This window comes from Protopterus annectens, chromosome 4.part0 (assembly GCF_019279795.1).
Source record: "Protopterus annectens isolate FY-2018-M chromosome 4.part0, PAN1.0, whole genome shotgun sequence".
Taxonomy (NCBI): Eukaryota; Metazoa; Chordata; order Ceratodontiformes; family Protopteridae; genus Protopterus; species Protopterus annectens.
In genome coordinates, this window is record NC_056733.1 from 519352900 (window position 1) to 519376681 (window position 23782).

General features: G+C 39.6%; 1 protein-coding gene across 1 annotated transcript in view; it reads right to left on the minus strand.

Moving 5' to 3' along the window:
- DDX54 (DEAD-box helicase 54) overlaps window positions 1-23782 on the minus strand; it is an 841349-nt gene that overhangs the window by 442281 nt on the left and 375286 nt on the right. Inside the window, 2 exon segments of the mRNA XM_044068440.1 lie at window positions 8071-8144; window positions 16858-17079. Of these exon segments, the coding sequence (XP_043924375.1) occupies window positions 8071-8144; window positions 16858-17079 (296 nt within the window).

The window sequence follows — 23782 nt, forward strand, 5'->3', positions numbered from 1 at the left end:
GCGGTTAACAAGGTAATTAATGTTTTATACATGACATCAAACTAACAAAATTGTTCAAGAGAAATAATAAAAGCCTGAACTTGAAATGTTACAGAATGTAACAATCATATTCTGAACAAATAGTATTACATTGACAATAGACACTCAGTTTAATAACATGGGCTTGTGTATAATAACACTACTGTTTTAACTTGACATAAACGACATACGCTACATTGAATATCAAGTGGAAACATGATGATTTTCTCATATAAGTAAATATGCATAACGAGTCATATAACTGCTTTAACTTGAATTGTGGTTTTGTAATACATCCTGACCATACATAATACTTAAGCTGTTACCAAGGTAACTAATGTTTAATGCACGACATCAATCTGACAAAGTTGTTTAAGGGAAACAACAGAAGCCTGAACTAGGAATGTCACAGAATGTGACAATCACATTCTGAACAAATAGTATTACATTGACAATAATCACTCAGTTTAACTGCTGCTGATTATGCAAAATAGAACATTGCCATTTAAGTCTAAAAGCTTTCAGTATATGCCATAAAAAGGCAATTTATGGATATGGAAAAGGAGCTTGCAATTAATCATAATAAGTGAATTTGTTGTTTTTAACCTATAAGTTCACTCATTTTATACTAAGAAATGACAGATATGAAAATCCTTGTGTGTAGGAAATGGGTGGGGGGATGCACTGATAATTAAAATGCACTAACTTTCATCAATGTTTACATAAAACAAACAATGCTTTAAGTTGACAACAAACAAAGTGATCACTTAAATGCTGGCAAACTGACATATACCTTCTGATATATCTAGTAAAATACATTGTATTATAAACATTAGGTATAAATATTATTACCATCTATTTATATTAAGTAATAAGTTTTGAAAGATATGTTAAATAACTGTGTGCTATAATCTTTTAATGAAGTTGTATATATAATCAATCATAGTAAAGTAGCATGTAATTGCTTGTCATCTATCTTTCATGTAAATATTAATTGCTTATACAATAAGTAGACATTTACATTGTATTAGAATTCTGTCTAATCTACAATAGTACTGTATCTGTTCAAAATAATATAAATATTGTTTATTCCTATTACAAATATTCTCCATATAATTCAATTTATGGAGTGCAGATGTTCTGGATTGTCAAGGTATGAGTGATAATCTGATGGACTTAGGTTTTTCCATCAGATTAGAATAATTTTCATTTCATGGCTAGTGCGGATCTTAGTTTTATAAATTTATTTCACAAAAACATTTTTAGTATGCCTGACCAAAACATTACTTTATTGGCAAACACTCAAGTATAAAACTGATAATTCGCTTTAAAAGCCCAAATATATACTCTATAGTTATCAGAGGAAAATGTTTAATAGTCACAATAAAACAACAAAATACATAGTCTAAATGACCTAAGATGGATTTAACTTTATTACCTTTAAATACCAATGGCTTAAACAATCCTAGCAAGAGATCAAATGTACTGAAATATTTAAAACTGAACAAAGCAGAAATTGTCTTCCTTCAAGAAACTCATTTCAAAACAAATGACAATTACAAAAGGAGTCCTAAGGAATATATGATATTGGTGCAATCCACAAAGACAAAAGGGGTAACAATTTTATGGAAAATAAATGTGATTAACCCAGAAATCATTTATAAGTATGAAGATAAAGAAGGCCTTATGGCATTTGTAATAGTTAAATATAATAACAGAATATGGACCTAGCCAATCTATACTGGTTTCCAGGCACTGGATCAGGAACTGTTAGAAAATGCTTGCATTTCATTTCCAATAATTATAAAAGCTACTTAATATTAGGAGGAGATTGTATATTTGATATTTCTGAAACTATTAATAAAAGACAGCTGCGTACATCTGCTCTATGAACAGCTTTAAACAAGTGGGTAGAATCATTTCATCTTGTAGATACTTTCTAATTTAAAGAATATAAATCTTTGTTGTTTTCCCATCAAGATCACAGATTTGGTACCCACACTAGAATAGACAAAATATTTGCTGCCCATGATTTACACTCTAAAATCATTAATTTCTCAATCATTTCCTGCTGCTTTTCAGACCACAATTCATTGATACTAAAACTTCAAAATGGATACAAACCATTAATCTTTGACTCCAGAATTCCAGCATATACAACTAATATTAAAGAGTTCAAACCATGTTTTTTATCTGAATTACAGTTCTTATTAGATATTAATTACACACCAGACATAAATAAAATAATGATATGAGACTCATTAAAAACTTACATATATGTTAACACCCTATCTTGGTATAAAAAAAAAATCAGAGAATGGGATTCTGAATTATTAGATCTACAATCCAAACTTTTGTCAGTAAAAGCTGAAAAAATCAAAATCATTTGGAGATGAAAAAGAAAGTAGAAGTATTAAACAATAAATACAATTAAATTCTAACACATAAAACTAGTTTAACTTAAAAAAAACTAAAAATGAATACCTTGGCCACTTCTCCCAAATATCTACATAATTTATCCGCAAGAATCAAAATACAATCAAAAGCTAATAACACAAAGTATCTTCCATGAAAAGAAAGGGAAAAATGTTTTGGATATAGGTGACATTCTTGATGCCTATAGAAATCACTATATGAAACATTTACAAAAAGAAAATATACATATCAATCAATTAAATCTAAATGAAAAAATGTTCTAATATAAAAAAAAAATACCAGAAAAATTAAAACTAGATCTGCAAGCACACATATCATACAAAGAAATTACAGATACAATAAAAGAGAGTAAAAATAATAAAGCTCCAGGTATAGATGGCATAATTATGGGAATATATAAACTTTTTCCTTCAAAGATACTATCCCTCTTCCATAAAACTCTATTACAAATTCAGTCACAAGCTTTAAGACCACCCTATTGGAGATATTCCTTAATCACACCAATCATAAAGGAAAACAAATCCCCAAACCTCTGTACCTCATATAGACCTATATCATTATTAAATAATGACTTTAATATATTTATGACAATATTAACTAACAGAATGTAAATACCACTATCCAAAACAATAAATAATGATCAAACTGGATTTATATATCATAGACACACACATGACAATATTAAAAAGATAATTTCACTTATAGATTATGTTAATAAAGAAAATAAAGAAACACTCATAATTGGCTTAGATATAGAGAAAGCATTTGATTCCCTAAATTGGGACTATTTATTCAAAATTCTGGTGTTATTTGAATTTCCTCCTTCCTTTGTTCATCTACTAAAGAATATATATACAAATAATTTAGCACATGTTAAGCTAGGTCCTTTCACCTCTGAATCTATACATATAACAAAAGTACTAAACAAAGATGTCCCATGTCACAGATTCTATTTGCTTTGGCTATTGAAATATTGTCAGATTTAATACGCAACAATATGTTTATGAAAAATACAATTCTAAAGTAATGCTTTTTGCTGATGACCTATTCTTAACATTATCCATTACAAATAGACATTAGAAATACATACTTTGACACATTTTATAGGGCTTCAGGACTCCATTTCAATAAATCAAAATCAAAACTTTTATTTTTAAATAAAAAAAAAGAATTGCAGACGAAGGGGAATCACATTATAGGGAAACAAGAATCTACCTTAAAATATCTAGGAAATGAATTATGCAAGGATAATAACTTGGTCTCAAAAAACTACAATAATATCAATACAATTAAAATCTCTGTGGAAAAGTGGAACAAAATTAATATCAACATTTGAAGATAGACTACAGTTAATAAAACTGGTTTTACTACCAAAGATTCTATATATAGCTTTGGCAATACAACTGTTACCAGAAAGGAATATACTCAAAGGAATAAACTCATGCCTAATAACATGTTTATGGTTTCCCAAAAGAAACAGAATAGCTTTAATACATCATATCAGATGATGGAAAGTGGGAGGATTAAACTTTCCTGATACAGAAACATATATAAAAGCACCAATATCTAAAACAATCTCAGATTGGATAAATCCAAATTATTCTGCAAATTGGAAAGAATTACTAACTGTAATATCAATAAATGAATTTGATTTACAAAAAGTTCAAACAGATAAAAACAATTTGCCATGGCACATATTGTGTATTAGTATAACTAAGTATGATTAATTATTACACCGACTCATTTAGGAAAATTATTAATGAAAATATAGATTTAAAAATCTGGTTTGATCATTTAACACCATTCATAATTACATAGAGCTATCCACATAAAATATACAGAGAAATATTTAATTCCTGGGAATAGAAAGGATTTGTTTGTTGGTTTCAATGTACCAAAGAACTAAAAGTTCTGGATATGCAAACAATAGAAACATACAAAATTCCACAACAAGATTGGCCAACTATGCAAGCATTCCGACGTATTCGCAAGATTTATGCAGAATAATTAGTAATTCCTCATTTAAAGAAATACTTAAACTTACGAAATACCTATATAAAATCATATATAATGATTATGACAAGGGAAATAGTATTTCAAAATGTTACAAGATATTGATAAATTATAAAACACCCAAATCCTCATATTGGAATTACATAACAAAAGGACACTCACTACAGCTAACTGAAGAAATGAAATGAAATATTTTATTATCAATAAAACATACATCCTTTACACAATACTGAAAAGTTTGTAATTGGAAATGCTTGCACAGAGCATTCTTAACTCCAAATAGAATTGCTAAAATTAATTCTTCCACAAAGGGAATACCCTGGAGGTGTGAGCAAATACACAATGCAGATTGGAATCACATTTTTTTCGACTGTGTTAAAATTAAGCCATTTTGGAATGGTATTAAAAACTTTTTACAGGCTTTATTTAATGAATCGTTTAACTTATCTAAAGCTCTAGTATTATTAAATGTGTACGAAGGTCCTCATTTGAATGAGTCAAATATGTATCTAGTATGGACAATACCTGCAATCTGAAGGAAGTGTATAACAAGAAGATGGAATACAAACACAATACCAACTTTGGAAGACTTCTACAGCCTACTGAAGATCACAGCATTGTTGGAAATTAAAATTAAAGAATTAAGGATTTATCACAAGTGATTTATTAACAATCCATGGAAAAAAGGCTCATCATTGATTGACACTTTACAATAACTGAACAGATACACTCTGATAACTGGACTGTTATACCTATAAAGTAATTGTATATATTGAGCTCTGTTATAGTGTCAGGCTGATGTAAATAGTGCACTAGTTATTAAGATGTTATATACAAATACTATGGAATTTATTGGACTGTATATGAAAAATAAAAAAAATTTGAGCAAAAAAAAAAAAAAAAAAAAAAAAAAAAAAAAGAGTAGCACTGAGACCAGAGATCACAACAGAGTCTAACAGGTGACAAACAAGATCCAAGGTGCTGCAGGATCAAAGTGATTATGGACAGAGGAAAGAAACCCGAGTCCTGGATCTGAATGTCTAAAAAGTTGACTATGTTTGATTGACTGGATCAGATATACCCATAAACTGATGCAGCTGGAAAAGATGTTGAATGAAATGTTTTGCTGTCACTACAGTTTTTCCTTTTTTCCTTGTTCGCCATGAACTTTCTCAGCTTGTTGTCTAAATAAAGAGATCAAATTTCTAACTTGCTGTCCTTGGGTAATTGCTGGGATTGAAGTCAGACATACCTCCTCACAGCAACTTCAGTTGGTGATGACCTCAGAGCAATATCCACTGTAACATGCGGAAATTTGGCCATATGTTTGCCATCACCTGCAGTACAGATTAGTAAATGGGAAAGGGTGTAGAAGACAAATGTGTTGGAGCAACACGAACTGAAAAAGTCCAGGGGTCATGGAAAAATGCTAGAAAGAGCTCTAAGCAAAGACCTTCGACAACATGGGATATAATGGACATGCATATGTGATGGTGCTTCAGGCTGAGCTGCTTCCCAACCAAACAAAATTATACTTTGGCAAACAAACAACAATCTAAAATTAGTGTGTATAATTGCGGAGACCCATGGATTAGCAATGGGTTATTCTGACAACGGTAAGAGAAACTATTCTACAATTACTTGCACCCCTTCACTGTTTTGTGAAAATGTGGGGGATTCTTCTCTCTAGCAAGCTTTAGCACATATCATACACAAGTTACTGCTGCTTTAACAATGGGCTCTTCGCGAGTATGTGTCAGTGAGTGGGAGTTGGTTTTCTCCATGACAACTGACATTAGTGGTGATCCTTTCCAAGACTTTTGACAACCTGTATTTTCCTGTAGAAAAATCTTGAAAAGTGTATAAGCTATAAGCATTAGCACCAAACACCAGAGACTTTTGGCTCACCTGTATCTTTTCCATTTCCTTCACTGTGTTGCATCAAGTTTTCTGCCATTTATAAAGTATCTCATTCAGACACTTTTTTAACTTGACTTTTTCCACCTAGACTCTTAATTCCCACTTGTAATTTCTTTCAGTAAAACAAACACATACAAACCTTTTACAGCAATCGCAGTTCTCAGAACTGTATAGGGCAACAAGCAAAACACACACTCTAAGCAAGTCTTTAGAAGTTAAGTCGGCTTACAGTAAACAAGTACCTACAGACATCAGTGGGAAAGCCATTATCAGTGCATTCAGTTTTAATCATTTTCTTACTGTAAAGAAAGTAACTTAACAGTTAAGGTCGATAAATTAAGCCAGAAAATTAAACGTGTGCATAATGTAAAATGCAGTCAAGTGACCAGTGGTTTTGAAACAACAAGCAGATCCCACAGTGGCACTTGGTTAAACTGCATTAATATGGATTTGTGCTGATTTCCAAGAAGTAGAAGAATAAGTAACATCACTGACGCAGGACCCAAGACTTTGTTAATCAGGCCGACTGAGGGCAACCTGCCAGCAGATTACCCAAATGTAATGACTGCAACAGTGAAACACGAAGATCATAATCACTCTCAAGCAAAAGAACACTGAACAGCTTGAAAAACTGGTATGGTGGGGAGAAGGAAGCAACTGTTCCAGGAACAAGATATTATAGGGTGCAATTAGCACTATAGAAGAGGTGCTGAATAAGTGAAATGACTGCTGTTCACGAATTGTGCAGATTCGTCTTTGCAAGAATGCAAACAGTATCTGTAATGAATGAAACAGATGGGATCCGAGTAGCAGCTATGCAAATTCCAACATTTGCAGTATTAGGAACTGTAGCAAGATGGTAGCATAGCTTTTTTCTACAGAAAGGTGTCTACAACAGTGTGACAAAGATAGCAAAAAGCTACTATAGCTTCTAACGGATTATTTTTTAAGCTTTGGGGTTGAGGGGTGCAAGACTGCCCAGAGTGCCAAATGATGTAGCTACAGCTCTGAAAACTCACAGGCTGATAACTACTGATGTGTACAAGTCTATACATAGTAAATGTTGGTACAACAGTCTCTCAAAGAAAAATTAAAAAGGTTTTATTTGACCATTTACATGACAGAATGTATTTAAGCACTACTTAGCAGTTCACTAACTTTAGTGGCATTCAGTTTCAAATTGCAGGCTGTAAGAGTCATCACAGCCATCACAGGACATACAAGGAAGAGCAGTTTGCTTCGCCAAACTCCACACTCTCATCCAAGAGTTCAGACCTAAGAATTACAGTACATCACTGCCATGAGACAATGGGCTGTAGTAGGAATCAGAAATCAGTGCTAAGGAGCTCATTACTCTGAGGGTGCATGACTTAAATCTAACATCAACATGACTGAGTCCAGCATTCTGTGAAATAACCATGCTACTATAGGACACTGCAGCAGCAAATGGAAACATTAACAGGAGGACACCAATAACGTCTCAGGGCACAGATAAATTCTTTAACTGGAATGAGGAAAGTAAAAGCAGTTAAACAATAGCACTACCACTCAGTCGGAAAACATTTTTTTTCAGATTCACTACATCTACCCATTCATTTTTTTTTTACTGTCCATAGCTCAACACACTTGTAACAAAACATTTCTTCTACTAATTATCATCAATCTATCATAGACAAAACTTACCGCTTTAGATTTGTAGTTTTTAATCAAATCCACAACCTTCAGCCTCTCTAATTCACTATCTTCTAGTCCTGAACCTAAGGAAAAAAAATAAGCAGAGGTTATTTGGTTTCAAAAGCTGAAGCCCTACAGTTTTATATATATATATTTAAGCTTTCACCCTCCACACACAGCATAATATTATGGAATACTGTACATCTAAAAGAACCATTTGAACACTTCCAGTCAAATAAAGCACACTCATTAAAGCTCCACAGCTTCACAGTTTCTTGCTTAAAAGCACAGCTTTTGTTGGCAGTAGCACACCCCAAAGAATACTCTTGCATCATCATCATCATCTTCTTTTGGCTGTTCCCATTAGGGGTCACCAAAGTGGATCATCTGTTTCCATTTCTTCCTGTCCTCTGCATCGTGCTCTGTCACACCAACCACCTATATGTCCTCTCTCACCACATCCATAAACCTTATCTTAGGCCTTCCTCTTTTCCTGTTACCTGGTAGCTTCATCCTTAGCATCTTTTTCCCAATATACTCAGCAGCCCTCCTCAGCACATGTCCAAACCAACGTAATATTGCCTCTCTGGCTTTGTCTCCAAACCTTCCAACCTGGGCTGACCCTCTAATATACATATTCTTACTCCTGTCCACCGTCGTCACACCCAGTGCAAATCTTAACATCTTTCACTCTGCCACATCCAGCTCAAACTCCTGCCTTTTTGTCAATGCCACTGTCTTCAACCCATATAACATAGCTGTTCTCACTACCCTCTTGTAGACCTTCCCTTTCACTCTTACTGGTACTCGTCAGTCACAAATCACTCCTGCCACTCTTCTCCACCCACTCCATCCAGTGGTTCTGGGCTGACTATGCCTGTGCAGGGTCAAAAACTAGCAAGCATCAAGCTATGTCCTTTAATCCGGTCACTATGCACCTATGAAACCAGGTTCTGACAGACACTGAAAAGTTGGAAATGTCCAACATCTGGACCTGTCTCGTGATCTCTGCAACTATGGAGAACCCAGTGGATTATTTTTTATCTGGTCTAAGGTGTTCTACCAGCCTAAGGGTGGTGGGAAGGCCTGGGGAGAAGAGTCAGAAATCTACAGTGCAGCTGCCAAGAGCATGATGGAAATCTCAAGTGACCACTCACAAAGGTTAGTGATCATTCTCTGCATCCCAACCATGGAAAAGGGATGAAAACACCTCAGTATATGTCCCAAAGTAATTACTTATATGTACATTTCTCAAAGGGCTCTCATTATCTGCAGGTAAATGACATGGGCATTAAGTCTGAGATGACCCAGGTGTTTGAGATTTGGGAATTTAAGTGGGCAGTGACCCAACTTCTAAACAATACGTTTACTGCTGTAAGAAAGTAATTCTATACTGCACAGCTTCTACATAAAGAGACTGTATCTAGATCTAGGGATGTCATCGTTCCCCTTTACTCAGCTCACATTAGGCAGTCATTCAATATAATGCTCTCTTTGGCATGTATATTTCCAGACACATGCACCAAATGGAATGCCCACAGATATACCTAAAAAGATAAAAGGCCTAAGCAAACATGTCCTTTAAGGACCAACGCAAAATCCCGTCACTATATTTGGTATCCTACAGACTGGCAAAAGGTGATCTTTATCTGGCATACAAGGCATCCTCCAATCCATTACTGATGGATTTGCTACACATCATCAAGTCAAATGGCATCAGAAATACTCTGTCTAGGGATCTAAACGTCTTCTGTAACATCAAAAAAAAATTTTTGGAACAGGTATATTTTTCAGAGGAGTCCGCTGTTGTAGAACAGACTACCCATCTAAATAAAAAGTCTGGTTGTGTCACTTACCATAAATGTAGATGTTGGAGTGTATTCACTGTTGCAGTCATTACATTTGGGTTATCTGTTTGCAGGTAGCCCTCAGTCGGCCTGATTAACAAAGTCTTGGGTCCTGCGTCAGTTGCTCTCCCTTCTTCCATGACGTCAGGTAATCAGGGGTATAAAACATGCAGCAGACGCCATTAAGTCAGTTTTTCTTGCCCCAGATGTCAGGTGCCCCTCTAATGGGAAGCAATTAAATATAAAAGTACAAAGATATACTTCCAACAAAAAAGCAAATACACCAAAAAGGCTTTTAAGCATAGTAAAGGAAAGTAGAGGTATAGGTAAAAGAAGTTAGGGGTCTGAAGGGAGGGTAACCAGGACTGCAACAGTGAATACACTCGAACATCTACATTTATGGTAAGTGTACACAACTGTACTATGTTCTTCGTGTTTCATGTTGCCGTCATTACATTTGGGTAGATTCCCAAAGCTATGGTTGGGAGGAGGAAATTATATAGCATTAGGGCCAGCTATAAGACCCTGCAAGACTGCAGTGGCAAAGCCAGCTCTGGATTTAGAGAAAATTGGCAAATTATAATGCTTGGTGAAAGTATGTACAGAACTCCAGGCAGCAGCTTCTAGGATGTCCCTGGTAGGGACGCCTCTGAGAAAGGCTGTAGAGGTAGATGCAGCCCTGGTGGAGTGAGGTCTGATCCCCTGGGGGATAGGTTTTCCATGGTGCTTATAGCAGAAATGAATGCAATGGCTTATCCATTTAGAAATGGTTTGCTTTGAAATAGCCTTCTACTCTGCCACTGCAGCAAATGCCACCAGCAGTTGTTCAGATTTCCTTTGAGGTTTAGTCCTGTCCAAGTAGAATCTAAGCTGTCTGTGCACATCTAAGGAATGCAGTATTCATTTCCCTTTATTCTGTGTATTGGGAAAGAAGGCTGGCAAATGAATGGACTGATTAAGAGCCACACTGGATACCACCTTCGGCATGAAGGATGGATTGGTTCTGAGGGACACCCTGCCCACATGAAAGATGATGAAAGGTTCCACAGCCATAAGGGCCTGTAATTCAGATACCCTTCTAGCTGAACTGATTGCTAAAAGGAAAGCTGTTTTCCAAGAAAGAAATTTTAAGTCTGCAGTAGCAGCTGGCTCGAAAGGAGGTAGAGTGAGTTTCTCCAAGACAAAGTTAATGTCCCAGGCTGGGGTTGGAGCTCTCCTGGGTGGTCTCAAATTTTTGGCCCCTCTGAGGAACTGCTTGAGCAGTGGATGAGAGAAGAGGGGAGGTTCTGTGTTATAATGAGCTGAAATGGCTGAGGCGTGGATTTTAATGGAGGAAAAAGAGAGGCCCTTGTGAAGCATCTCAGTTAAGTACTGTAAAATCTGAGGTAAACTGGGCACTGCTGTGCTCATCCCTTGAGACTGGTTCCAGGCACAGAATCTTATCCATTTTTCAGCATAAGATTTTCTAGTACTATGCCTCCTTGCCTCTAAAATGATATCCATCACAGGTTTGCTGAGGGATGGTAAAGGAGAGGTTAAGTAATTAGCCAGGCTGCAAGGTCCAGTGTTAGAAGCAGAGGGTGCAGAATCTGGTTCTCCTGCTGAGATAGCAAGGAAGGAGTCTGAGGCAGGTGCCATGGAGATAACCATGACGCACTGCGCAGGAGGGGGTACCAGTGTTGGCATGGCCAGTCTGGAGCAATCAAAATCATCCTTGGTTTGTCCTGTTTGATTTTTACTAGTACTTTGGAGAGCAGAGGCAGAGGGGGGAAGGCATAGACTGATAGTTTTTTTCCAGCTGAAGGACAGACCATCCACTTTCCAGGCTTGTTTGTGGGGAGTCCTTGTGCAAAATTTGTCCAATTGGTAGTTCTGGGGAGAGGCAAACAGGTCTATATCTGGGCTCCCCCATTTGCTTGTCAACATGTTGAAATTCCTTGGTTCCAGTTTCCACTCGTAAGTCCATGAGTTTTCTGCTTAGTCCACTTGCCAGTGTATTTAATTTTCCTGGCAGGAATTGAGCTTGTAGGTGCACTTGGTAGCTCAAGGCTGTGTTCCACAATGCCATGGCTAGTCTGCAGAGGATGTAAGTATGTGTACCCCTCTGCTTCTTTATGTACCACATAACAGTGGAGTTGTCAGTCTTTACCATTAGTTGTCCTGGAAGAATGTGGTCCTTGAAGGCTGTCAGAGCATTCTGTACAGCTAGCATTTCTTTTTGACTGATATGCAGGTGCATTTGACTTGGGTTCCATTTGCCCTGAATGCACTTCCGTGCCAGGTGAGCCTCCCATGCATAGTCTGATGCATCTGTTGTTGGGGTTTGGGCGGCAGCAGGTGGTGTGAAAGGTAGTCCCTTGTTTTGGTGGCAGGCCTCTGCCCACCTGTTTCTAGGTCCTGAGAATGTTGACACCATAGGCTTTTTAGATACCACTGTAGTTTCCTCATACGCAGTCTGGCATATGGAATTAGAAGAATGCAGGAGGCCATGAACTCCAAGGCTTGCAGTATGTGTCTTGCAGATAGCAGGGTTTTTGTGGCCACCTGTCTGAAGTAGGTTGTGAAATGAATTTGTTTCTCTGGCGTGAGGTAAGCCATCTGGGAAGTTGTATTCAAGCTTGCTCCCAGGAATATAATTTGTTGACAGGGTACCAGGTGTGATTTCTTTTAGTTTATGGAGTACCCCAGACAAGTTAGAACCCTTTGTACAAAGGCCAGATGATTCAAAAGTATGTCCTGGCTTTCTGCCTGAATTAGACAATTGTCCAGGTATGGGTATATTTGAATATTTCTTTGCCTGCAAAATGCAATAACTGGAGCTAGGCACTTTGTGAATACCGTGGGCACAGTAGATAAGCCAAAGGGCAATGCAGAGAATTGATAGTGTGTGCAGCCTGCTTTGAAGCGTAGGTATCTTATGCAAGATTCCCCGATTGGGATGTGCAGGTATGCTTCTTTTAAATCTAGTGTTGCCAACCAGGCGTCTTTGCCTAGCATAGGAAGTAATTAGTGAAGAGTCAGCATCTTGAATTTTGGAATCTCCAAAAAGGTGTTTAGAGTAGACTGGTCCAGGATAGGATGCCATGAATTGTCTTTTCTGGGTACCAGGAAAAGTCTTGAGTAGAAACCTTGTCCCTTTTCTTCTTCTGGTACCAGTTGAATAGCCCCCATGCTTAAGATAGAAAGTACTTGTTTCTGGGCCTCTGCCCACTGATTTGGGGGTAGGTCCGGCCACCCGCTTGGTGTTGGCAATGTGTGGAAGTGAAATCCGTATCCCTGGGACACTATTTAAAACCCATTTGTCCTGGGTAATGAGTTCCCAGTTCTTTGCATGAAGAGCAATCTTTCCCCCCAAAGGGGCAGTCAGTTTATAAGTGCTTGGAAATTTTAAAAAGTCATTGAGACAGTTTACCATAGGGGGGATTATTATTATTCCCAGATTTGGAAGTGGAGGCCCCCCACTGCTTAGTTCTGTGCGTCTCCTAGGACTGAAACCTGGGGTTTTTGCTGTGTCTGGATTTGGCTTGAGAAGACCTGGAAAGGGCTGGAAAGGACCAATTCTTAGAGGGCCAGTGCCTACTAAATCTAGTTGGCTGAACTTGTAAAAAATATTTCACAGTTTGTATAGATTTAGCTTTATCTTCCATCTTTTTAAGAACTTCCTCAGCCTTGTTGCCAAACAGGCGGTCCTGATTTAAAGCAACATCCAACAATTTAGCTTTAACATGATCAGGCAAAGATTGCTCCTTAAGCCAAGCATGCCTTCTGAGCACAGACCCAGTAACAGCAGCCCTGCAAGAGGCCTCTAATGAATCTAAACCACATTGCAAAGTATGTTTTCCAACTTGTTCAGTAGAATGCATTAAATCCTGTAATTCTTTATTTTCCACACAGTCAAGAATCAACATAATTTTCTGTTTAAACCGTCCAATAACATGTTGATGATACTTTTAACATATGAAATTGGCAGTTTAAAGCCCTAATGGCCAAGGTTGCAGAAGTGTAAACCATATTACCCCATCTATCCAGCGTCCTGGAGTCTCTATCAGAAGGGGGTAGGATTTTTAGCAGTAGAAGCCTTAATGCCCTTGGACCCCCTGTGAAATAGTCTCTGGATCTGCAATAGGATTTTTAAAAAGGAACTTGTGGGACTCAGGGACTCTGTAGCATCTGTCAGGTTTTCTGGGAGCAGGAGGCAGGGTATCAGGGGCCAAACTAGATTCCGAAAAAGCATCAACAATGTCTAGTACAGGAGAAATAGCTAAAGGCCTACGTTGAGGTAGGAGAAGGAAATCTCCAAGCCTCTTTTTTGAATAAGAAAAATCCTGGCTTTCCCAGTGGAAATGCTCCCTTAGAATATGTAAGGTTTCCCCAAAAGAAAAATCCTCAGGAGGGGATGCAGAGGGAATGGAGTCCTCTGCATCAGAATCTTCATAAGTAGATAAGGGCAACTCCAGATCACCAGAAGAATCAGAAACAACAGAATCCTGATCGGAAGATTCATAATCAACTTCAGTCCTAGGCCTCTTAGAAGGGGGGGGGGGGCTGGCTACCCCCAAGTAGGGTAATTAGATCTTCAGCCATTCTTATCATTTGTTTTTTAGGCATAGAGGCCTGAGCACGTGGCCTGGATGCTGTTTTTTTTAGGCATGGATCGAGATTTAGGCCTAAGTAAAGAAGAAGGCGTTGGTTTAATATGCAAGTCCGTAGGCCTGAATACACCCTCAGAAGCCGGTGCCTGCACAGCAGCTCCGGACCCATCCAAGGTAGAGACATCCGCGGGTTCCATAGCTGAAGCATCAGAAGCCGGTGCCTGCACAGCAGCTCCGGACCCATCCAAGGTAGAGACATCCGCGGGTTCCATAGCTGAAGCATCTCGTGGCATACCAGACTCTGAATAGGTCTCAGTAGAGGCCTGCGAATCAGAAGTAGCGGGTATCAGGGGCTGCGAAAGCACCTCACTGAGAAAGGCGACTGGCTTAGGAGAAACGTCATCGGCAGTTTTGGACCTCGGCGGCCTGTCTTTGTCTTTATCTTTGCATTTTTTTGGAATCCCGGTAGTCGGATCGCTAACCGACAACATTTCTGGATAATTAAACCGAGAACCGAAATATTTAGAGGCGAAAATATACAGACGACGGATAGTGCACCGATTAAATAAAGCACAAAACCAACAGCAAGGTACATCGTGGTCAGGGCCTAGGCAAGGAATACAGTACGAATGAAAATCTTTATGAGGTATTTGCTTTCCACAAGTAATGCAATTATTAACTTTTACTGACATGGGTAAGGAGCAAGAAAACGTTTCCCCAATGGGGTACTTCGCTTTAGTTGAAGACTTCGGTTCTGAAACTCGAAAACGAAAATTTCAGGAGTCGGACAACTGGCATTTGCAAACTGCTTCTGCTTCGGGCACCGCACGGCAAGAAAGACTGACATAATGGCGTTGGCTGCATGTTTTATACCCCTGACGACCTGACGTCATGGAAGAAGGGACAGCAACCGATGCAGGACCCAAGACTTTGTTGATCAGGCCGACTGAGGGCTACCTGCAAGCAGATAACCCAAATGTAATGACTGCAACAGTGAAACACGAAGAACATCAAAGTTCACCCTTGTCCATTTTCAAGCACAATTTAGATCTATGGATGGGAAATAGAAAATTTACCCCAGGACTGCCACCTGTACTACTAATGGACAGATGTATCACCTAAATGCTTTATCTCATGCATGGGTCCCATCAAATTATCTATGATATGATCCCAGGTATTCTCATTTGGGGTAATATATAATTATTGGACCATGGGATACGGAAGGACAATCTATAACCAAATAGGACAGGTTATTTCAAGCACAAAAAGGGAAAGCTAGGCTTAAAATGGCTCACAAGGGCAGCTAACCTAGTACCTACCCATGAACCTATGGAAGCATGCAAGGGTGCTTTGAAGGTATAACTGACATCTAAACTCCAACTCCATCTTCTCCCAATAATCAGACATTAGCCTGGAATGATGCAAGAAAAACTCTGTTGATGCTTGTGCCTAGCACCTTGGCAACATCTTGAGTGAAATCAAGTGGGCCTCCATTTCTGAGTGGATGGATTAAAGTACTCTCACTAAGAAAATGCCTGATGTGCATGCCACATAGGCAACAACAAAAAAATGCAAGTGTTAATCCTGGTGTACAGTATCAAGACTCATACTCTCAAGGCCAAAAAATACTCAAATCTTTCCACTTCCCAGACCATCAATCATTTGATCTGTTCTACCATGAATTAATTTTAGGACTTAAGTACGAATCGTCTAAAAAGCAAAAAAGAGATGGGTGGTACACAGGCTGGGTGCACTGTCTTAGCTAGATTAAGGAGACGATGGCTTATACTAGGAGAAGAATGAAACGGAAAAATACTGCTGAGTCAAGGCTGGAGAAGCGTAAATTCAAACAGCTACCACTGAAAAGTCAAATCTCAAACTTACTAAAGCTGGAATAATTATTATAAAACATTTCTACCATGACTTTTCCCATAGGCAGAGTACACAAAATGTGTGACTCCATTACACTTTTAATTGTTCCTCCTAAGACTACTAATATAGAGCATAATTGTTTAGGTTATATCTGGTGTGCCATGTGCATACCTGATCTTATTCTATACAGATATACAACCATGTACTTTATTATACATCAGAATGTTGCACAGTCCGGTACATTGTGTACACTGGGTCACTCTGTTCCACAATAAAGACAAAAACATGTATCCAATTACAGCTGCATTTTTTTTTTATCTCAAGTACATTCTGAACCATAGAATAGCATACCATTTTACTGCACTTTCCTGCACTGCATTTGAAAACAGGCATTGCTAAGCTAACACAGACACACTCGTATACCAAAGAAAAACATTAATCAATTAATCAAGTACTACTGACAAAATGCATTGCAACAACCATACTTAGCAGAGGATGAATTCCCAGCATGGAAAAGTCGATTTCCTTGGTCCGTTTCACAGATTCAGTAGAAGGGTTTTGCCTGGACTTTGTATACTGTTTGTAGGCATTCTCAGATACCCTTCTTAGGCTCTGCAGGTCCGAAGAGTTGTCATGGGCTACTATCAGTAGGGAATCTTCTTCATCAATGATGCTCTGGGGAACCCTGCCATACATTCCATCAGTATCTGAAATGGAAATTATTTACAGATGTTATGTACATGACAAGCTCCCTGCTAAAACTTCTCTAAGAGTTTACAGATTAAAAAGTACAACTGTGGGTCTGCAGAACATAACAGCAGATGTTTGAATAACAAGATTCCTGCTACAGTACAATTCCTTATCTCAAGGAATTAACTGCAGGTGGACATCCAAGCTTCTTATTACATATGCGCAGCTTTCAGACATACTCAGAATACGGCTGGACTCATACCCATACTGAGGACATTAGTATGATACCTGGCTAAAGGGGAAGAGTAGCCTGTACCACGTTCTGTTCCAATTTTTGTGTACCCCACAGTTCAGGGTCAACAATGTGTGACGGGACCCTGCTGATTTAGCCAATGCCAGACAGTCTGAGAATGCTGCCACAGGAACTCTATAAAAATACAGGTCTGTATGATAAGGAAATGATTCACATCCAAAACTAATGAGTATGTGTGTGATTCCATCCTGCCCCCAACAAGAAACAACCAAGCCTGAGGTTGTTAAATCTAAAGAGGCATAAAATGGTCTTCCTACTCAACATCTCCTAGGCAAATAATGAATGAGAAATATCAGTATCTTTTGCAGGAAAGGAAATGGAATGATGTGTGGGAGCCAATACTACAGCAGTTAACCTGTTGCTTGAGTATCTGCTGTTATAGACAATCAACTGTACACATTCATCTTAAGGAATGCTACTACAATATAATTAATTATGGAAACAGTGCTCCCTCATCTGCACTTCCAGTGACTTTCCAAGATGATCATAAAAGTATTGCTTACAAAGTGCTTGTTTAGTCACTAGTTCACTTGTTTTACCCAAGATAAGAGACCAAGATGATCAATTTACCTGAATTATATGACTTTTCTTTATGATAAAGTTCAACTCTATCTGTTCACTGCCGTGGGCCTGCATATGATACTCCCAACTGAATGGTTTGATTCAAAGGCAATTCTGAAACTAAACTGATTAAGAAGGAGACATTACTTCTGAGGCTTACCCTATCCTTACTGGAGGCTGCATACAGGTCTTTGCACATAAGAGCCTGGACCTCAGACGTTCTCCTAGAACAAGTAATGGCCATCAAGAAAAAGGTCTTCCATAACATTTTTAATGTCTGCAATGACTGGATCAGAGAAAAGTAAAGTCTGTTTCTCCACCCAAAAATTTACATCTCAGTGATGAGATACAGGCCCTTCTGGGGGTGGCGGCTAAGATATGGCTCAATCCTTTCAAGAGCTACTTCTCTGTCGAACGGAATGAGAAACGGGAACCATAAAGCAAACGCAGCAGAAGCAGATAAATGTATCTTGATGCCCTAGGGCAGCAGCAATTTCTCTACCATATGCTATGGGACAGTAGCAGATTCTACACCAAATACCCTTAATAGAACAAACAAAAACCCCCCATTTGTCTAGGTGGAATGTTCTGTTAACAGGTATCATGCCTTCTTGTAGAATGTGCACAACCCACTCTGAGAAGTGGACTCTGAAGGGGAATAGGCTAGCAGATTCCATATCTGAACATCCAAATATTTCAAAAATATCTGACTCAAGCAAAAACTATGAATTCTGTAACTTAATGCTACACTTTTAAGTTCTATTAAACTGTATCCACACAAGCATGTGTTCATCCTAAAAAGGCAGGAAAAAAAATATTTCTTTGTGAGCTTCCAAAGTGAAGTAAACTGCAAGGTCCAAAATGATAGAAACACATTTTAAAGACAGGTGGCCTCAGAACCCAATACTCTTTCCTTACTCATTTATTTCAATAACATTTAAATTTGTGACCAGGTTTGTTGAAAGTGTGGAAGAAGAGATTGTGGAAGAAGAGATTGCCAAAGTATTACCCGTTAAAATAATGTTCTTACCATAATGTTCTATCTGTGTTGTCGATCTTTATCCTTGACCTTTGGGACTGTTCCGATCCTCGGAACTAGCTCAGCCATCACATAGCTCGTGCAAGCCAAAAATTCTCGAGATAAGTCTCTACCCACAATACCCCTCTCCAGGTTACTTGAGACTGAGTTTGCAGCTATGGAGGAAGACAGACGAATATGAATATGGAACTGAAGAGGCTATGTCCAAGGTCAAATGATAAAGTTATCAGGACAAGCGTCTGATCCTCCAAAGAATCTGCAGGAGGGAGAAGAAGGGCAGGGTGTTGTCAAGGATAAATGAAGAACACCACAGATGGAACATTATGGTAAGAACATAACTTCTTAATCTGATGTTGTCAAGCTTCATTTATCCTTGACCTTTGAGACAAGAGTCCCCAGCTATTTTAGATCTTGGGTGGCTTTATGGAAGGATATTCCTGAAGCCACAGAGCCAAAGGATGCTCTTCTCGTGGAGACCAGATCCAATTTGCAATGAGAGATAAAGGTATGTAGAGTAGCCCAAGTTGGTGCTGCACATTTCATCCATAGAAGCCCTGGAATGGAAAACAGCAGAAGTGGCTATTGCCCTAGCAGAATGTGCTCTCACTGGCGCTGGTAATTGGATATTCTTTTTATTGTAGGTGAAAGTAATACAATCTCTTAATCACCTTGACAATGTGACTTTTGAAATGGATTTCCCCAGAGGAGGACTGGAGAAACAGACAAATAACTGGTCCGATTTTCTAAATTCTTTAGTTCTGCTGAGGTAGAAACATAACTGCCTATGAATATCCATCAAAATGTAAGCAATATTCACCTTTGTTGGAAAAATTTGGAAAGAAAACAGCTAAGTCAATGGTTTGATATATTAGTTTCTGACACCACCCTAGGAAGAAAAGATAGGTTTGTTTTTTAGTGAAATCCCATCCTTATGAAAAATCAAATATGGGGGTTTTGAAGATAGTGCTTGTATTTTGAAAATTCTTCTGGCAGAGGTAATGGGTATCAGAAAAATGGTCTTCCAGGAAAGCAACTTTAAATGACAGGTAACCGCCGGTTCAAAGGGAGAAAGGACCAAGGACTGCAGAACCATTGTCAGATTTCCAAGGAGCTAGAGGGTCTTTATAATGTGGTTTCAACTGTAAAGTTCCTTTCACGAACACTTTACACAGTCTATGTGAAATTAGCAAAGTGACTTGAAAGCCATTGTGGAAATTGGAAATAGCAGCTAGCTGAACCTTAATAGTAGAAGCAGAGGCTCATTGTTCGAAAAGTGCAGCTAAAAACTCCAATACCTTTTCAACTGGTGCGGAGAAGGGGTTAAGGCCATTATTGTACGCCCAAATAGGAAATCTTTTCCACTTGCTGTGGTAAAGTTTCCTGGTGGAAGGTCGATGGGAAGCCAGTAAAATTTTTTGGACCTGAGAAGATACATTTTTTTGCCTGGCGACTAATGGAATTGGAGGATCCAAGCTGTAAATTGGGATTCTGAAGACTGGGGTGCACCAATCCCTGAGGACAAGACAGAAGATCTGGAACTAGGTGCAGAATCCATGGCGGTGAATTAGATGAGGCCACAGAAAAGGGAAGTAGACTTGTTGAGGCCAATAAGGTGCAATGAGGACCACCTTGCTTTTCAACCTGATGGCTTTCTTTAATAAGAGAGGAATCAGTGGGAAGAGGGGAAGGCATAAAGTAGACCGGAGGGCCAATTGTGAAGGAGAGCATTTCTCAAGGACTCCCCCTGTAGGGGAATTAGGGTGAAGTAGCTGCTGCACTTGTTGTTCAGGGGAGATACGAACAGGTTGCAGCAAAGTTGGCCCCAGTGACGGAAAATCTCTTCCGCCACTCTGGGATTGAGAGACCACTCATGAGCCAGGAGAATGCACCTGCTCAACTTGTCCATTATCACATTTGAGCTCCCCAGAATGTGTGTTGCTATCAGAAAATGGTTATAGCTTCTTGAAACAGAGGGTAACACTTGGTTATGTCTTGTTTGTTGATGTACCAGACTACTGATATATTGTCTGAATGAATCACAATTATTCCACGGGAAAGGGCATTTTGGAAGGCTCGCAATGCTAACAGCACTGTCCTCAATTCCATAACACTGATATATGCAAATTCGCCTCTATTGAGGACTAAGTGACTTGGACTGTTCTACCCAAATAATGTCCACCCACCCCATCTGGGAGGCATCCTTGGCCATTATGACCTAGGGCTGAGGTGAAACACAGGGACAGCCAAAGAGGATGTATTTGGATTCCATCCACTAGGATACGTCCTTCTTGCAATGACTGGTGATTAAAACTGGATGCACCACTGGATGGGTCAAGATGGACCATTGGGATCCTAGCTTGAAGTACCTTGTCATCTGAGAGAACGGCTTGTACTTGGGATCTTATCTTCTGTAGCCTGTGTAGAGGAAGTAAAGCTGTACAAGTGATGGTGTTTAGACTGGGTCCTATGAACTCTAGATCCTGAGCCAGGATTAGTTGAGATTTTGATTGATTCAGTGCAAAGCCCAGACAAGCAAACAGGTGTAGAACAAAATCTGTTGCTTGAAGCAGTAGATGCCTGGTGGGAGTGGCGATGAGCCAGTTGTCTAGATAAGGAAACACCCGGAAACCATGCAGTCTCAAGTGGGATGTCACTGTTGCCAAACACTTGGTTAACACCCTAGGGGCTGCGGTTAGGCCAAAGGGCAGCACTCTGAACTGAAAATGACTGGCTCCTGGCTGAAAGCAGAGGAGTCTTCTGGAGTGCTTGCCCATTTTTATGTGGTAATATGCATCCTGAAGCTCTATAGAGCACATCAAATCATCTTCCTCTAAGAACGGTAGGATAGACTGAACTTTGACCATCCAGAATCTTACTTGTTGAACAACTTGTTCAGAAGGCTGAGATATAAAATTGGTCTCAAGTCCCCTGTCTTTTTTTGGCACCAAAAAGAATCTTGAATAAAATCCAGATACTAACTAGTCTGGTGGGACTTCTGACTGTTTTCTACCAGCTTTTAAATTTCCAAAGCTGCTTGATCCCTCTGATTGGGCGGAACAACGGGGAGTCTTCTTCTTGATCTTGTAATGACAGTAAAAGGAATGTGGTAACCTCTAGCAATGATCCTTTGCACCAAAGTATCTGAAGTTATTTGCTGCCAGGCTCTCGAGTGCAAAGAGAATCTTCCCAGACTGCTTCCAGAGGCAAGCAACTGGGCCTCCTTTCAGGAACACCAATAGGGGTTCCCAGAAAAAGTATCTCTGGAACCCTGATTTTGTGGGCAACGTCTGCAGCGGGGTCAGTGTCTTCCATTGGAGCCCCCCCCTTCTGCCCTGAGGGGAGCCAGCACCATGTGTCCTAAAAAGGCCCTTAGGATTTTTTGAACCACATCTTTCTGCTCCACTGGTTCCTACAGTAGGACTATTGGGGAGCAGAAAAACGTATACCCACTGCAGATAGGGTCTTTCCGTCTTTCTTGCACTTGGCTAATGTTTCTCTGACTCTGCAGCCAAACAGGGAAGATCCATCAAAAAGGAGCAATGACGAAAGAAGACTTAAATGGCTCTGCAAACACAAGTGTATCCGGGAATGTTGCCTTATGGCAATGCTGGAACCTGCTGCCCTAGTCGCCCCTTCGGCTGCATGCGCGATGAGCCTCATGGACAAGTTGGAAATAGACGCCAGGGTAGTCAACTGGGAGGCCACTTTGTCTTGGACCCTTTCAGACACAGGTCCTGCAAGGGTATCTGACAACTCCTTGATCAGATCCTTCTGGTGCCTAGTAAAGTGTGCCATAAAATTGAAAGACCTTAAAGTGAAGGATGATGATGCATACACTCGCTTTCTGAATCTGTCCATCACCCTGGACTCGATTAGGGGAATGAACAGTGGAACTTTCTTCTGCCAGTCCCTTTTTGGTGGCCTCCGTAACTGCCATTGGATCTGCTGCTAATCTCTTAGCCCAATACTGCTGGTCTTATGGAGCTGAAAGAATTTTGCCGATTTCCTGGGGATTGACTCTACAGAGTCAGGAGACTTCCAAGTCCACTGCACGATCAATTTAATAAGATTGCTAGCAGGAGGGGTCACCCAAGAAGTAGATGGGCGAGTAACAAAAGCTTGCAGGTAAACAAACTCCTCAGATGCAGGGTCTTTGGGCTTCCATTCACCCCTTCAGTATTTCTAGAATGTCTCCAAAAGAGACATCTTCTGGGGGTGACTGAGGGAGAACCCCCCCCTCATCATTGAAATCAGTGTCTTTTGTGACAGATTCTTCAGTGGGACCGGTTTCCTCTTACATGTCTTTTTCCAGGGAGTCTTCTCAGTGGGGATCTCTGAGGAGGACTCTGAAGAAGAGGAGCCTTGCGGAGGGGTATCCTGCAACTTTGGTGCTCACTGCCTTGGAGTGGAAGTTGGTGGCAGCTCTGGGGAAGGGGGAGTCCTGGGATAATAATCTGAAATGGACGGGGCCAGCTGAAAACCTACAGAGGCCAATGCCCTCTCCATAACCTTGAAGGTAGGTCCTTGTGAAGAGGGACAGAAGCCTGGAACAGAGAAGGACAACCTCTGAACAGTGGTCCCACCCCGCTCAGAAAATCCTACCCCTGAAGCAGTAGCCGAGGAAGAGCCCACATCAACCAAAGCTCCAAGAGTCAAGGACGACCCTGAATAAAAAAATTGGAGCCAATCAGAGACCCTTGGATCCGGCAGCAGAGCTATGGCCCCAGGAGTCCGTCGATTCCAATGGAAGCGAGGAACTCAAGGCAGACCCTGGAACCGAACAGGTAAAGGCTGCTGGCACCAGAAC